This window comes from Capsicum annuum, chromosome 12, assembly GCF_002878395.1.
Source record: "Capsicum annuum cultivar UCD-10X-F1 chromosome 12, UCD10Xv1.1, whole genome shotgun sequence".
NCBI classification, from domain to species: Eukaryota; Viridiplantae; Streptophyta; class Magnoliopsida; order Solanales; family Solanaceae; genus Capsicum; species Capsicum annuum.
Window position 1 is genome coordinate 14,844,222 of NC_061122.1, and position 17,912 is coordinate 14,862,133.

The following is a 17,912-nucleotide window of genomic DNA, read 5'->3' on the forward strand; positions in this document are numbered from 1 at the left end:
GTCAAGACTCGTTTGGAGCAATTAAGCTTGATTGATGAAAAGTGATTGACATCAGTATGTCATGGACAACTATACCATAAGAGAATGGCATGAGTATATAACAAAAAGGTGCGTCACAGATATTTTGAAGTTGGTCAGTTAGTACTGAGATGCATCCTTCCTCATTAGATTGAAGCTAAAGGCAAATTTTCTCCTAATTGGCATGAACCATTCATGGTGAAGAAAGTGTTACCTAATGGCGCGTTATATCTGACTGATGTTGAAGGCAAAATGGAGAGAATACCGGTCAATGCTGATGCAGTTAAAAGATATTATGTATGATATTCATGTATGTTATGTATGTTTTGTACTTACATTTTTAAAGATTAAAATAATGAAGACATTTTGTTCTACTATCCGAATAATATATCAACCTTTCCTTACCCTTTTGAGTTTTTATTTTTCTTCATACCCCTCTTTTGGAATCAAATTAAAGTAAAAAAAAAAGTTGAAAAAAAGGGTTAAAAAAAAAAAGAAATCAATCAAAAATTCAAAATCAAGCAAAAGAATGGTGTTTCCTGAACTACGTTTGACCTGATTATTGCTATGACAAGATATGTAGGCAGCCCTACTCTGGGGTTCGGTCCAACCAAAAGAAAAGTCAAGTTACCCAGAATGAAATAAAACTGGGGCAAAAGTTTATTTTCCTAAAAGAGTCGATTCTAAAAGTTGTGTATTTTACCAAATTTTGTGTAAATTTTGAGCCCCATGTCGACCTTTCTTTCTATCCCATTCCAAAAGCCAATTTTCATCCAAAGAAAGACCTTCAGATCAATCTTTGAGAATGTCTAGGCTAAACATGTTATAGGTTCAAGATATTTCATATTTTGAGTGTTATTTTCTAAAAAAAAATTAAAAAAATGGGAGAATCTTATTGGTGAAAACCCTTTTAGGCATCATAAGGCGACAATGAGTTGTGAGAACAATAAAAAATGAGAGAGTCTTATTGGTGAAAATCTTCACGGACACCATAAGGCGACGGTGAGATAAGAAAGAAATAAAAATGAGATCGGCTAATTGGCAAAAATCCATCGAGGTGTCACTAGTCGAAAGAGGATTTTAACTTAGAGGGAGCATGTTCAACAATAGCTCAGTTTCAAACTCAATAAGTGGGCAAAAATTAACAAATGATTGGTTTGGGTAGATCTGGCTGTTTGATTCAAAATGCATGTCATAATCACCAGAATCGGTTTCCACATTCAGATAAGTTTTCTCTTTGTTTTGAGAAAGAGATGCCTATTGTCTTTTTCTTCTTGTTTTATTTTAATTTTTTATCTTTTTGTCCTTGTCATCAAACAAAAAAATTTTGTTGTCTTTTGAGTCAAATTCATGTCAAGTCGAGTGAGAAAAGACTCCAAACTCGCTACCAAATCCTTTAAGGGTAAAAAGCAAGACAAAGGGTCGATGAATAAAGACAACGTTTCAAAGTAAAAGTAAGGTATTCAAGATGATGGTGGTTTGACCATTTTAAACTCGTGAAAATCTAAGGGATGTATTGGAAGCTAAACTCAGAAGCATCATACAACAGAAACGTGATTTGAGTTGAGGATCTCAGTAGTCAGAATTCTGAGTCAGAAGTATGACAATTCAATGAATATTATCATGGATTGGAAAAGAGTTGAGCATGGCAACTACGAGAGCGGCCACTTCAAAAGCCAAATGCCACAAACTAACCACCACATGTTTTAAAACTCACAATTTTTCTTTGTTTGAAACAGAGATGGGATATTCTTTTTTACACTAAAGTTTTCAAATAAATGATGCAATTCCACATTTTATGTCAACGCAAGAAGCATGGTTACAGTATCTGATGACGGATCTCGGTCATGGTAAACTTTATTCTTTGTTAGATATATTAAGATTCGGAGACACACAAATTTTTCCAGTACAAACTGGGGCAAAATTTTATGTGTGTTGTATGAAATTTATTTTTCCAAGTGGCGACTCTGAAAATGATAAAAATTAATACCTATTCAATACCGTCACTTTAATTGGAAAAACCCTTGGACCTCGACCCTCAAGCGGAAAAGGGGTGTGACATCTCTGGCGACTCCGCTGGGGAATTATAAGAATTCGAGCTTTTTATATTGACTTATACTTGCTTTAATTATTGTTGATATTGTGTTTGTTGGCCTTATATGCTACTTGTTGCTCATTTACTGCTTTGATAGTATTTGAACTGTATTATATATTGTCTTCTTTCGCGTACCCCTTCTAAGTCTCTGAAATAGGATAGAGGGAATGCAGCATATGCATCCCACCTTCTTTTTTAGATAACCGGAGTGTCAAGGCACCTGGTGAAGGATTATAGTCACATATGTTAGGCGGGGTTCGGATCGGCAATGAAGGCGGTGTTTCCCTACTATCGACCAAGTTGTCCCTCCCCGGCTTGAGTGTCCGCTCGGGTAAGCCAGTCTAGATACCTACCCCTATTAGGCTTAAACTTAGAAGAACTGGAAACTCAGAATCTGGTTATCCCTATTAGGTGCCGCTTTATTTGCATCATATGCATTTGACTTAGTGGGACTCGGCACAAGGGCCGGGTTTGTCTTGGACGGGTAACCTACTTTATAAAGACCAACATGCTCATCCTACGTGCTCTTTGACATTTGTTTGGAAGGCTATTTGTGTGTTGACCGGCTTTTAGGCAACATTAAAATGCAAGAGATTAAATTATCGTCACAGTTAGTGAATCATTTTGAAAGAAAAAATTTATTCTTTAAAAGAGAAAAATTTTAGTAACATAGTTTTATGGTTTTCATGAACTACAGGGGTCTGATTCTCACTTTTGTGAGATACGTAGGAAGTCCTACCTAGGATACGACCATTTATTTGAAAAATAATAATAATACATTTATTCACAGATTTATCGAAGGATATTTTTAGAAAAATAATAAAAATAATAAGAAGAAGAAAAATGATTGTTTTCATGAATATTATTATCTTTATTTTACTTTTCATCTTTATTTTTAAAAATAATTTTAACATAAAAATCATAATAGCCTGAACCTTTAGGGGTCGTGAGCTGAATTTTTGTAAAATAATAAAATATATAAACATATATTTTAACAGTCCTGAACCTTTAGGGGTCATGAGACTAAAATTTTATACAACTTCATACATAAAACAATCAGTCTTCTTTTTTTTATTTCTAAATTCTTTTATTTTATTTTTGTTCTTTTAAATGTACTTAGGGAGTATTGTCCTCAAACATATAGGTAAAATTGTCTAGAAGTCTGTTATTGCAACGTTTTTTAGAGAGTCAATTTAAATAAGTGTTTTTCTTAAAAATATTATCAGTCTTGTTTCTCTCGCTTTGATTTTTGATAAAATTGTTCTTTACATCTAAGTCTCAATTTAAGAGTCGCACTAGTTCTCACAAGTCAAGTTAAAAAATTCTTTTCAAAATTTATGAATTAAGTTCAGCGTAAATCTAAACATTTATTAATTTCATGTCCTTATCAATAGGTATAAAATGTCTCCCCCTGTTCGTGGAAAGCATCCAAAGAGAAAGAGAGATGGAAGTGTACCACTTCAGGTTATGGATTGTACCCCTTTGCAGCTTTGGTTGTGGTGGAACGAAATGGATACATTCGATTATGACGAGATACATAAGTATTTGGGTTTTTTGATGAGTATTATGACAATAAAGCCTAATAGGGAGATGATTGATGCATTACTAACCTTCTGGGACCCGAAGAACAATGTGTTTCGTTTTTCAGATTTTGAGTTGACTCCTACAGTAGAGGAGATAGCAGCCTATGTTGGATATGGGGATATGAATCGGAAGAAACTTATAGCCCTGAGACTCATTTCGATAAACAAATTCTGCAAACTCATGAACATAAGGAACTCAAAAGAAGAATCGATGAAAAAAGGTTAGGTTTCCTTGCAGTTTTTGTACGATAGATACGGAAGGAAAGAGGGGTTCAAAGAGTACGGTAAGCAGCTCTGTAATAAGGGGAATTTTGATGCCTGGAAGTTTCACAGACGATTTGCATTCATGGTAGACTTTTTAGGCACTATGGTTTTTTCGAGAAGAGAAGAAAAAATTAAAATTCGTTTAGTAGGAGTGGTAAAGATACTGATTAAGAAAGATTACACTATGGTGCCAATGATCCTGGCAGATATCTACCGTGCTTTGACTGTGTCAGAAAGGAAAGAGTTTTTTCAAGGGATGTAATATCTTGTTACAGATGTGGATTGTGGAGCATCTCTACCGACGTCCTACAATGGCAAGATTTAATCCAAAAAGATTCAATCGCATCAAAGATTACGAAGAGAGGTTAGAGAAATATAAAATCCCAGAAGGAGTTAGAGATTGGGATAAGCTTTTTCGTTCTCTGATAGAAGATAAAATCACTTGGAATCTCCCTTGGTTCCCTTGGAGGCAATTCATACACAGTTCTGTCATTCGGCCATTCTTATTATTAATGGGTATAAGGGGTGTTCAACCGTATGTTCCATTGAGAGTTTTACGTCAGCTTGGAAGACGTCAAATAATTTCCATTATGGAAAATATGACCAAGTTTGTATTTGAGGTCAAACTAGAGATCCCACTTTCGGAGGAATTAGCCCAGCAGATTTGGGAGGGTTGCCGTATCATGGGGATTGAAACGATGGTCATAGAGCGTGAGAGAGGAGAAGTCCACCCAGATTACTGTGAATGGTTTGAAGAACAGTCGAGTCCGCCAGTCAGACCAGAAAGATCGGTTAGGGGACATATAGATCAGGAAATTACAATTAGGATAGGGATTGAGAGAGCTATGCGAGAACATCATGAGGCCAACCAAGCTTTGAGAGCAAAATTAAAGCATGCCAGAGCAAGAATAGACAAACAACAAAGGTAATTTGCTGAAGAGAAAGCTAAATCAGCAGATATTGAGGTTGCACTTCGGGGACAAATCAAACTGGCTACCACTAGGGGGTCACATGTTGCAGAACTTACCGCATCTCGCCGACAGCAACTGCAAGAAGTTGAAAATAATATGCACTAAGAATTTGATCGAGAGAGACTCAGTGGATCCGTGAAAGAGGAATATTGTGAGAACAGTTGGAGGTTGCTTCTGCTCGTGAACAGCGTGCAAGAGAGATGGTTGATTTCTGAGATCAATAGGCCCACTAAAGGTATCAGGCCTTTAGTTCTCTTCGATAAAAGGTCCGCCGTGTAGTACAGGATACTGCCAGAATGGGTTTGGATTATCAGCAGTTAGATCATGAAGATTTTTTGGCACAAGTACCAGCTTTCGTACAGCGTCTCACTACTACATTGGAGGACATATACTTGAGTTTGGGAGGACATATTAAGCCAAAGTCTCCTTGAATGGATAGTTGTTTTCTTTGTCATCGTTTTTCATTTTCAGTTTTAAAACTTTTTGTTTAGATGTTATGTCTTTTATTTTTCAGATGTTAGTTAGTAGGTTTTATTTCAGGAGTTGGGTTAGTTATTTTATCGTATTTATATTATAGAATGTAATGAACTTGACTGTTTATTTCTATATATATTGCATATGTTTTACTTCACTTACTTTATTTATTTTCTTCAATAAAAAAAAGACAATAATCATTTTGTTAAATTCCTTCCGAACTACACAAGATCTGATTCATGTCCTAGCATGATACATAGGCAATCCTCCAAAGGGTTCGATCATAACTTTTGAAAAAATATGCCTAGAAAAGTCGGGATGAAACACAAAGCTTCCATGATAGGTTGGAAAATGCATATAGAAGCATGACATATAACGTGGCATTATAATGTGTTAAATATATAACACTCACCCATTTGCTACTTGGTCACAGAAAGATAAAGTAATTGGTGGTTGGTTTGTGGTTTAAACTAGCATCACATCCGTATAACACCAAATACAAGGATAAAAGAAGAATGACCCATAGAGAAGGTATAGGGTATGACAGTGAAGAAGAGCAGAATCAGTTGATTTCACAAGAAGTAGCATCAATGGAAGAAATAAAGTCATTGAAACAACAGATGGTGGAGATGTACCAAGCTTGGTTAAATGGACGAGCCCCGCCTTCTTCAATCCCTGGACTTTCGACTTCAAATAATCCAAATTCTGACCCAGCTCAAACTAGTGATCCATTTTACCCACCAGGATTTGGCCTATTTACTAATATGTCTGGAATTGTTGGTACTTCTACCATGCACCCACCAAATCCGTCTGTTATAAATAACCCACTTTTTACTTCTGTAGCACCAGCCACCACGGGTACTCAATCGATAGTACCGAAGAATATGGGGAAACCAAGTCATGATATGTTGTAACCTCCTGAAATGACTTTCAAATCTCAAAATCCATATTATCATGTTCATTAACGTGATACTCCTATCGTGATTGAGAAGATTACCAAGAATGAGGAACAAGAGGAGATGACTAGAAAAGTTAGAAGCTTGGAGCAGCGTATGAGAAATATGCAAGGATTAAGTGGACCAAAAAGTGTTTCATACAAGGATTTATGTATGTTTCCTGATGTCTATTTGCCGATAGGATTCAAAATACCAAAGTTTGACAAATATGAAGGACACGGCGATCCTGTAGCTCATTTGAAAAAGTTTTGCAATCAATTAAGGGGAGTCAGAGGAAAAGAAGAATTATTTATGGCTTACTTTGGAGAAAGCCTTGCAGGGATAGCTTCTGAATGGTTCATTGACCAAGACATTTCCCGTTGGCACGTATGGGATGACATGGCTTAAGATTTCGTTCAACAATTTCAATATAACATTGAGATAAAGCCAGATCGTACTACACTTGCCAACATGAGAAAAAAGATGGCTAAAAGTTTCCAAGAATATGCTATCAGATGGAGAGAGCAGGCTTCAAGAGTCAGACCATCGATAAAGGAATCTGAAATGATTGATATCTTTTTGCAAGCACAAGAACCTGATTATTTCCATCACTTACTTTCTACAATTGGAAGCACATTTGCTGAAGTTATTAAAGTTGGAGAAATGGTAGAGAATGGAATAAAATTAGGAAAGATCATTAGTCAGGACGCTTTAAAAGCAACAACACAGGAATTTCAAAGAGGTGTAGGGAGTTTTGGGGGAAATAAAAGAAAAAAGGATGTAGCAACTGTTGTGACAGGTCCACGACAAAATTGGAGAGGTGCGCATCAAACATACACACAAAATCCATTTTATTTCGTTCCATCCCCCCAATATCCTATTTACAATGCACAACCATATGCTTGGGCTCCTTCCTACCCGCAATGGCGTGCACCAGCAATCCAAAACTATCCACAGGCCCCACAAGTTCAAAGAGGCCCTCCGAGGTCTAATTTCTAGCATAGAGCAGACTTCAAAAGGGATAACATGGTAAAAGATAATTTCACTCCTATTGGAATATCTTACACCAGTTTATTTCATAGGCCGAGAAAAATAAATGTACTAAACCCAATTGAGAGAAGGATCTCGAATCCTCCTCCAAAGAACTTGGACTATTCTAGAAGATGTGAATATTGTTCTAATGCCCTAGGGAATGACACAGAGAAATGTTGGTATCTGAAAAGAGTCATTCAAGAGTTGATTAATACCCAACAGAGCATGGTAGAAAGTCCAGACGCTCCAAACGTCAATCAAAATCTGCTGCCAAATCATAATGAAATAAACATGCTCAAAGTGATACTCAGTGGTGAAGATACTACGATTTCCTATAAGCCGATCATTAAAATTAAAACTGATTCAAAAAATCAGCAAATACTGTGGATTTGACAAAAGAAAAGCCTGCAGAAGCGGAGGTGGTGATAACAAAACCTAAATCATCAAATGTTCCCTTGGTGGTGGGGAAAAAAATTTCAAAAATATTGGGTCAAGTCAAATAAAGCCAAAACTCATTATTCTCGAAAGATCTAATAAGCCTTTTTTAATCATAAAAGGAGCTCCCATAGCTCCTATTGTTATTAAACCAGTGTCATAGTTGCCTATGGTTGATACCAAGGCAGTCCCTTGGAATTATGATCGCGTTGTGGTGATGCACAAGGGGAAAAAAGTAACTGAAGATGTAGATGAAGTAAGGGGATTAACTCAATCTGGAAGATGTTATGCTCCAGTAGAGTTAAGAAAGAACAAATAAGGCAATCAAGAACGAATGACGGTCAAGAAGCCTGTTACTGATGAAGAAGCTAAACAATTCTTAAAGAAAATGAAATTGCCAGAATATTCTATTGTAGAACAGTTGAAGAAGACACCAGCACAGATTTCTTTATTGTCTTTATTGATGTATCAAAAAGAACACAGCAAGGCTATAATGAAGATTCTTAATGAAGCATATGTTCCCAGTAAGATTAAAGTAAATCAACTGGAAAAAGTTGTTGAAAGAATCCTTAAAGCAAATAAGATTACTTTCTCAGACGATGAATTGCCTGTGGAAGGTACTGGACATAATAAGGGTTTCTACATTACTGTGAAATATGAGCATTCCATCATCACTCGAGTGTTAATTGATGGAGGATCAGGCGCTAACATTTGTCCTATGTCAACTTTGCAAAAGCTGAATATTAATATAGAAATAATCGGACCTAACAATGTCTGCGTCAGGGGTTTTGATGGATCAAAAACCGATGCCATTGGTGAAATAGAATTCATATTGACAATCGGTCCAGTGGATTTTGCTATGGATTTCCAAGTGCTGAATATTGATGCTTCATATAATATGTTATTGGGAAGGCCATGGCTTCATAGGGCTAAAGCAGTCGCATCAACGTTGCATCAAATGGTCAAATTCGAATGTGACAGGCAAGAGATAGTCGTTCATGGTGAAGGAGACTTATCCATGAATAAAGACTACTCTATTTCCTCCATCGAAGTAGATACTACAAATGGAGTATTTATTCATCAAACTTCTGAAGTAGTGGCTGTTGAGCATATCCTCAAGGAAAATCTCATCGCAAGACCACAATTATCCTCTGCATCTGTTATGGTAGTGAATTAAATATTGAAGCATGGTTTCAAACCAGGGAAAGGTCTAGGGATGTTTTTTCAAGGCATAGTTCATCCGGTAAACCTCTATGAGAACTTTGATACTTTTGGTTTGGGATACGAGCCTACTGCTGAAGATATAAAGAAGGCTAAAAAGCATAATAAAGAGTCATGGCCACTTACCAAGCCAATACCGCCACTTCACAAGTCTTTCATCAAATTCAGTGTTGTTGGATCCTCCAAGTTACCTACTGTAGAATCAATGAATGATGATGATACAGAGTTGATTGGCCATTTTCAGAATATGTTTATTGAAAATGATATGGTTGAAATTGGGGAAGGTACCAGCAATGCAGATGTGTAGTTTGTCAGCCCTGATGTCCATCTTAACAATTGGGAGGCCACTCCTCTCCCTATTATAAAGGAGTCTTAGTAGTTTGTTTGTTTTTCTTACAGTCTTAGTAGTTTGTTTATTTTTACTCCTGTAATTTGAATCATTCTAGTATTGTAATTCAGAACTTTAAACTTGGTATTTTAGGTTAAAACTCTTTCTATCTATGTTTTTAATAAAGCGTAGTTTCCCTTCATTTTATTTAGAGTCTAATTTTTATTTATTTATTTTCTATCATACAGTTCTTTCTATGCCGATTCTAATGATATGACATGCATGAAGAATTGTCAACCAGATTTAAAAACCCAATCTAATTATGAAATAATGAATAAAGAAGTTGAATATGATGAAGGAGAAGCATTTGAGGATATAAGCAAAGATTTCAAACAGTTTGAGAATAAGAAAAATCCCAATTTGGAAGAAACTGAGGCGATCAATATAGGAGATCATGAAAATATTAGGGAGACTAAGATAAGTGTACATGTTCAACCACAACAAAAGAAAGCTATAATTGAATCTTTGCATAAGTATAAAGACATCTTTGCGTGGTCTTATAATGATATGCCTGGTTTGAGCACTGATTTGGTAGTTCACAAGTTGCCAATTGATCTTGCTTTTCCTCTTGTTAAGCAAAAGCTAAGAAATCTCAAAACTGACATGAGTGTAAAAATCAAAGAGGAAATCATGAAACAACTTAAGACTAAAGTCATTCGAGTGGCCCAATATCCTACTTGGTTGGCAAATATTGTCCCTGTTTCAAAGAAGGATGGCAAAGTTCGGATGTGTGTTGATTATCGTGATCTAAATATGGCGAGCCCGAAAGATAATTTTCCACTTCCCAATATCCATATTTTTTTAGACAATTGTGCCAAACATGATCTTGCGTCTTTTATGAATTGTTATATGGGGTATCACCAGATCATTATGAATCCAGAAGATGTGGAAAAGACATCATTTATTACGCCATGGGGGACATATTGTTATCGAGTCATGCCTTTTAAACTAAAGAATACTGGGGAAACATACATGAGGGCAATGACCACAATTTTTCATGACATGATGTACAAAGAGATTGAATTTTATGTGGACGACGTGATCATTAAGTTGAGAGAGCAATCTGATCATGTCAAAGATTTGAGAAAATTCTTTGAAAGGCTTCGGAGGTATGATCTCAAACTTAACCCAGCAAAATGTGTATTTGTAGTTCCATCAAGAAAATTCTTGGGTTTTATAGTCAGTCGATGTGGCATTTAGTTAGATCCTTCAAAAATAAAAGTTATTCAAGATCTGCCTCCACCAAAAAATAAAACAGAGGTGATGAGCTTACTTGGAAGGTTGAATTATATCAGTAGATTCATTGCTTAGCTTACAACAACTTGTGAACCAATATTCAGGTTATTGAAGAAGAATGCTAAAGTTGAATGGACTAAAGAATGTCAAGAGGCATTTGATAGAATTAAGAGGTACTTGTTGAATCCGCCTATTTTGATTCCTCTAGAGCCAGGCAAACCCTTGATATTGTACATGTCTGTGTTAGATAATTCTTTTGGCTGTGTATTGGGTCAACATGATGTCAAGGGCAGAAAAGAACAAGCTATCTACTACCTCAGTAAAAAGTTCACCACTTATGAGGCTAAGTACACTCTTCTTGAGAAAACGTGTTATGTCTTAACTTGGGTAGACCAAAAGCTAAAACATTACTTTTCATCTTATACTACTTATCTCATCTCTCGTATGGATCCTTTAAAGTATATTTTTCAAAAGCATATGCCCACAGGCAGACTCGCGAAATGGCAGATGTTGCTCACAGAGTTTGATATTGTTTATGTGACACGAACTGCAATGAAAGCTCAAGCCTTGATGGATCATTTGGCTGAAAATCCTATTGATGAGGAGTATGAGCCATTGAAGACTTATTTTCCAGATGAAGAGGTATTGTATGTTAATAAAGTTATTTCTGATGATTGTCATTCAGGTTGGAAGTTGTTCTTTGATGGAGCTTCTAATGTAAAAGGAGTGGGGATAGGAGCAGTTCTTATTTCTGAATCAGGACAATATTATCCTATAACATCCCAACTTTGATTCTATTGTACCAATAATATGGCAGAGTACAAAGCTTGCATTCTGGGATTAAGATTAGCCATTAACATGGGGATTCAAGACCTGTTGGTATTGGGAGATTCAGATTTATTAGTCCACCAAATCCAAGGAGATTGGGAGACTCGTGATTCGAAACTCCTACCATATAAAGGTTGTTTGCAAGATCTTTGTCAACAATTTGTATCAGTGAAGTTCAAACACATTCCCAAAGCTTATAATGAGATTGTTGATGCTTTAGGAAATTTATATTCGATGCTTCAACATCCCAAAAAAACTTATATTGATCTTTTGCATATACAGATTCATGATCAACATGCATATTGCAATGTTATTGAGGAAGAACTTGATGGAGAGTCATGGTTCCATGATATCAAAGAATATATTCAGACCAGGAAATATCCTGTACATGCCATCGGTAATCAAAAGAGAACTATTAGACGTTTGTCTAGTGGATTTTTCCTAAGTGGAGGAATCTTGTATAAGAGGACTCCTGATTTGGGACTTTTAAGGCGTATAGATGCTAAAGAAGCTTTAAAAATCATGACTGAAGTACATTCTGGGATTTGTGGACCACACATAAGTGGGTATGTTTTGGCAATGAAAATACTCCGAGCAGGCTATTATTGGCTCACCATAGAGCGAGATTCCACCATTTTCATTCGGAAATGTCATGAATGTCAGGTACACGAAGACTTGATACATTCTCCTCCATATGAGTTACATACAATGACTGCTCTGTGGCCTTTTGTGGCTTGGGGAATGGACATAATTGGACCAATTGAACTGAAGGCCTTGAATGGACATTGATTATTTCACAAAGTGGGTGGAAGCAACGACTTTCAAGTTAGTGACTAAGAAAGCGGTGGTTGATTTTATTCACTCCAATATCATTTATCGGTTTGGCATTTCGAAGATAATTGTCACCGATAATGCTGCAAATCTCAATAGTCATTTGATACAAGAAGTGTGCCAACAATTAAAGATTATGCATCGAAATTCTACTTCGTATCGTCCAAAGGAAAATGGGGATGTAGAAGCTGCCAACAAGAACTTAAAGAAATTACTTTGCAAGATGGTGCAGGGTTTTCGACAATGGCATGAAAAGTTACCTTTTGCTTTATTGGGTTATCGTACTATGGTTCGAACTTCAATTGGTGCAACTCCTTACTGGTTAGTGTATGGAACTGAAGTAGTTATACCTGTAGAGATTGAGATTCCATCTCTTCGAGTAGTTGTGGAAGCTGAAATTGATGAAGACCAATGGGTCAAGACTCGTTTGGAGCAATTAAGCTTGATTGATAAAAAAAGATTGACATCAGTATCTCATGGACAACTATACCAGAAGAGAATGGCACGAGCATATAACAAAAAGGTGGGTCACAGACATTTTGAAGTTGGTCAGTTAGTACTAAGATGCATCCTTCCTCATCAGATTGAAGCTAAAGGCAAATTTTCTCCTAATTGGCATGAACCATTCATGGTGAAGAAAGTGTTACCTAATGGCGCTTTATATCTGACTGATGTAGAAGGCAAAATGGAGGAAATACCGGTCAATGCTGATGCAGTTAAAAGATATTATGTATGATATTCATGTATGTTATGTATGTTTTTTACTTACACTTTTAAAGATTGGAATGATGAAGATATTTTGTTCTACTATCCGAATAATATATCAACATTTGCTTACCCCTTTGAGCTTTTATTTTTCTTCATACCCCTCTTTTGGAATAAATTAAAGTCAAAAAAAAAGTTGAAAAAAGGGTTAAAAAAAATCAATCAAAAATTCAAAATCAAGCAAAAGAATGGTGTTGCCTGAACTACGTTTGACCTAATTCTTGCTATAACAAGATATGTAGGCAACCCTACTCTGGTGTTCGGTCGAACCAAAAGAAAATTCAAGTTACCCAGAATGAAATAAAACTGGGGCAAAAGTTTATTTCCCTAAAAGAGTCGATTCTAAAAGTTGTGTATTTTACCCAATGTTGTGTAAATTTTGAGCCTCATGCCGACCTTTCTTTCTATCCCATTCCAAAAGCCAAGTTACAGCCAAAGAAAGACCTTCAAATCAATCTTTGAGAATGTCAAGGCTAAACATGTTATAGGTGCAAGATATTTCATATTTTGAGTGTTATTTTCTAAAAAAAAAATGAGAGAGTCTTATTGGTGAAAACCCTTTTGGGCATCATAAGGCGACAATGAGTTGTGAGAACAATAAAAAATGAGAGTCTTATTGGTGAAAATCCTCACGGACACCATAAGGCGATGGTGAGATAAGAAAGAAATAAAAATGAGATCGTCTAATTAGCAAAAATCCATCGAGGTGTCACTAGTCAAAGGAGGATTGTAACTTAGAGGGAGCATGTTCAACAATGGCTCAGTTTCAAACTCAATAAGTGGGAAAAATTGAAAAATGATTGGTGTGGGTAGATCTGGCTGTTTGATTCAAAATGCATGTAATAATCACCAGAATCGGTTTCCACATTCAGATAAGTTTTCTCTTTATTTTGAGAAAGAGATGTCTATTATCTTTTTTTTTATTTTTATTTTTTATTTTTTGTGTCCTTGTCATCAAACAAAAAAAATTTGTTGTCTTTTGAGTCAAATTCATGTCAGGTCAAGTGAGAAAATACTCCAAACTCGCTACCAACTCCTTTAAGGTTCCAAAGCAAAACAAAGGGTCGATGCACAAAGACAACGTTTCAAAGTAAAAGTAGGGTACTCAAGATGATGGTGGTTTGACCATTTTAAACTCGTGAAAATCTAAGGGATGTATTAGAAGCTAAACTCAGAAGCATCATACAACAGAAACATGATTTGAGTTGAGGATCTCAGTAGTCAGAATTCTGAGTCAGAAGTATGACAATTTAAAGAATATTATCATGGATTGGAAAAGAGTTGAGCATGTCAAGTGCGAAGTAGCCACTTCAAAAGCCAAATGCCATAAACTAACCACCACATGTTTTAAAACTCACAATTTTTCTTTGTTTGAAACAGAGATGGGATATTCTTTTTTCCACTAAAGTTTTCAAATAAATGATGCAATTCCACATTTACCGTCAACGCAAGAAGCATGGTTAATGTATCTGATGATGGATCTCGGTTATGATAAACTTTATTCTTTGTGAGATGTATTAAGATTCAGAGACACACAAATTTTTCCAGTGCAAACTGGGGCAAAATTTTATGTGTGTTGTATGGAATTTATTTTTGCTCAGGACCCTCCTGAAGAGTGGGAATTTATTTTTGTATAGGACCCACCTGAAGAATGGGAATTTACTTTTTGTTCAGGACCCTCCTAAAGAATGGGATATTATTTTTCTATTTTACCTTTTATTTTGAGTTCAGGAACATATTTGAAAATCAAAAAAAGGAAGTTCAGGAGCCCGCTTGAAGAACGGGGTGAAGAATTTGGAAGTCCAGGAGCCCGCCTGAAGAATAGGGTGAAGAAATTGGAAGTCCAGGAGCCCGCCTGAAGAATAGAGTGAAGAAGTTGCAAGTCAGGAGCCCGCCTGAAGAACAGGGTGAAAATTTTGGAAGTTCAGGAGCCCGCCTGAAGTATAGGGTGAAGAAATTGTAAATCCAGGAGCCCGCCTGAAGAACAGGGTGAAGAATTTGGAAGTGCAGGAGCCCGCCTGAAGAACAGGGTGAAGAAGTTGCAAGTCAGGAGCCCGCCTAAAGGACAGGGTGAAGAATTTGGAAGTCCAGGAGCCCGCCTGAAGAACAGGGTGAAGAAGTTGTAAATTCAGGAGTCCGCCTGAAGAACAGGGTGAAGAAGTTGGAAATCCAGGAGCCCGCCTGAAGAACAGGTGAAGAAATTGGAAGTCCAGGAGCCCACCTGAAGAACAGGGTGAAGAAGTTGCAAGTCCGGGATCCCTCCTGAAGAATAGGGTGGATTTTCAAATTTAAGTCGCGAAGGCTTGAATCAAGATTGTAGAGATTGCAATTTTTTGTATTTTTCATTTTTTATCTTTATTAGTCAATTGAATGTAAAAGCAAAAGTCATCAACCGGAAACTTGACGGAATCTCACTCGACTTTAACTTTTTCTCTCACCAAATTACCTTTGAACTACTCGTAACCTGATTCCCTTATAACCCAGGATAGGAAGGATGTTCAAAAACAAGACTCGGTCAAATTCTTTTCTTTTATTTTAATTGTAAGTTTATTCTTATTCTTACCCTTCAAATATTTGGAGGGTCAAAAATCATGTCTTGTCTACTTCTTTGTATGAAAACTCTTCGAGATTTCACACAAAGAGGGGCAAAAATGTAGACACTTGATTTTTTATCCTCCCTCAATTTTAAATATTTATATTTAATCATATATTATTTTGATTATTATTTTTATTTTTTATAAATTTTTAATCAAAAATAAATAATTAAATAAAGATAACTTTGAGATATTTTATTTTATTTTAATTTTTATCCTAATTTTAAAATAATACAAAAAATCCAATATATATATATATATATATATATATATTATTTATTTTAAATATTAATAAATAAATTAGTAATTTTAATACTATTTTATTATATTTATTTTGACTATTTATAAATTTTTATTGTATTTTTTTAAATATAAAAATTAATTAATTATTATTATTATTATTTTATTTATTTATTTATTTTGATTTTGGTATAATTATTATATTCTCTTTAAAAAATAAAAACATAATAAAAATAAATAAATAATATATTTTAAATTTTAAATTCCCCTCTTATCTAACCATTAGTTATTTCCCCCCAAAAGGCAACTACTCCCCCCAAATCTCTGTACTTACAGATCCTCTAGAGAAAACTACATACAGACATTCACCAACACACTGTATCATAAATAGATTAAGAGAATAAAAACACAGAGAGAAAACACACAGTAAAGAAAAAAAACTATGAAGAAGAAAACAAAAGGGAGAAAAGAAGGAAGTAAAAGTTAAAACTTCGTTCGAAATTTCCGGTGACGAATCTCATTGTTCAGTTTAAATTATTCAGGTTCTTGTTCAACTTTGTATTTTATTTTGTAAGTTTTACTATAAATTGAATCATAATATGATTTTTTTAGTGATTTGATGAATTGTTATTATGTGAATCTATTTTTCATTTTGTATTATATATTAAATTACTGAATATATTTGTACATAAAAAATCTTTATATTCACATGAATTCGTATGCATACTTTTATCTAGCATTAAAAATATAATACTGCACACACCCACATCATTCATATATGTAGACATCATTGTTCATGTATTATGTCATAAAAATCAGTAAAAAATAGACTAGAATTGGATAGAAAAATCAGAGAGAATAGAACGTTGTTTAGATTTAATTCTTCAAAATTATCATCTTCTCCGATGATTAAACAGTCAGAAACTTGTTCATCGTCGGAAACCACACCTTTTCCAGCGCTTATCCGCCAACTCCCCCTCATGTGTGCCGTCCAGATCTACCACCACCATTATTCCTCCATTTCCGTCGCCGGCGACGCCATTAATGGCGAAGCCATGGTCTGTGAAATGAAGCCGACTATCGGCACTTCCCTTCCCTGCGTCACCGCCTCCCTTCCCTTTTTCCTTCTTCGCCGGAAATGGTGAACTAACAGCCAGCCACCGGAGATGCCATTAACAATAAAATTATCGCCGGATTAATCATCAGAAAAATGCATGTATATATTTGATTCGGATACAAATTCCTTGAAAACGAGTCAGATAAAGTTTAATTTGTTTCAGAAGTCAAAACTCATTCTCATAATTTTAATACTTTTTAGTGCTAGTTGGCAATCTTATCTGGTATAATATGAATTGGTTATAGAAAACAAACAAAAGTATTCATTTATTGAATTATTTTCTTTAGTTTATAAAAGAAAATATAAAAGAATTCTTTATACCTTTTATTAGATGTCATTGATTAACGTGGGCCCTAAATGATATTTACGAATCATGGATTATATAGTAGCACCGTATGTTCACATTCAATTATCGTAAGAGATGTAACTTTTAAAAATATAAGTTTTTATCACTTTTATCATCCGAAGTAAAAATGTTAATCTTACTTTAAATTTCAATTATTCAAGATTACAATTTTTATTTTTTGTATCACAAATAGATAAATTTTCCATGCTAGCTAATCTTCTCCTTTGAATTTTGATTTATTAAATATGTGATTTATTTAATATGTGATTTGTATTAATTTTATTTTCATTGTATTTTTATTTTTATTTTTATTTCATTGTCATTAATAAAGCTTAATATTTACTTGTTAAAAAAATTAATCATATTAAGTGAATTTTGCTCAAATTTTATTGTTGAGGTTAAATAACACTTCGAGTAGGCAATCTTTTAAATGTCAAGCAAACATAAGTTTAAATATTCATCTCAATTAAAAATGCAGCATATGTATCTTTCTGGGACATTTTAAAATTCAAGGATGCAACAATGCACCTCGACAAATA

General features: G+C 35.0%; 1 protein-coding gene across 1 annotated transcript; it reads left to right on the top strand.

The window, feature by feature from the left end:
• Positions 1–12,258: 12,258 nt before the first annotated feature.
• Positions 12,259–15,480, top strand: LOC107849445 (uncharacterized protein K02A2.6-like). The gene is made up of 2 exons (XM_047401501.1): positions 12,259–12,834; positions 15,439–15,480. The coding sequence occupies exons 1-2, from the start codon at positions 12,259–12,261 to the stop codon at positions 15,478–15,480; spliced, it is 618 nt and encodes a 205-aa protein (XP_047257457.1).
• Positions 15,481–17,912: the final 2,432 nt, after the last annotated feature.

Bases quoted from the DNA above. Each gene is read 5' to 3' on its own strand.
- LOC107849445 (XM_047401501.1), top strand. From the start codon at position 12,259: ATGGACATTGATTATTTCACAAAGTGGGTGGAAGCAACGACTTTCAAG. The intron at 12,835-15,438 runs GTGGGTCACAGA...TATCTTTATTAG, and splicing joins CACGAGCATATAACAAAAAG to TCAATTGAATGTAAAAGCAA.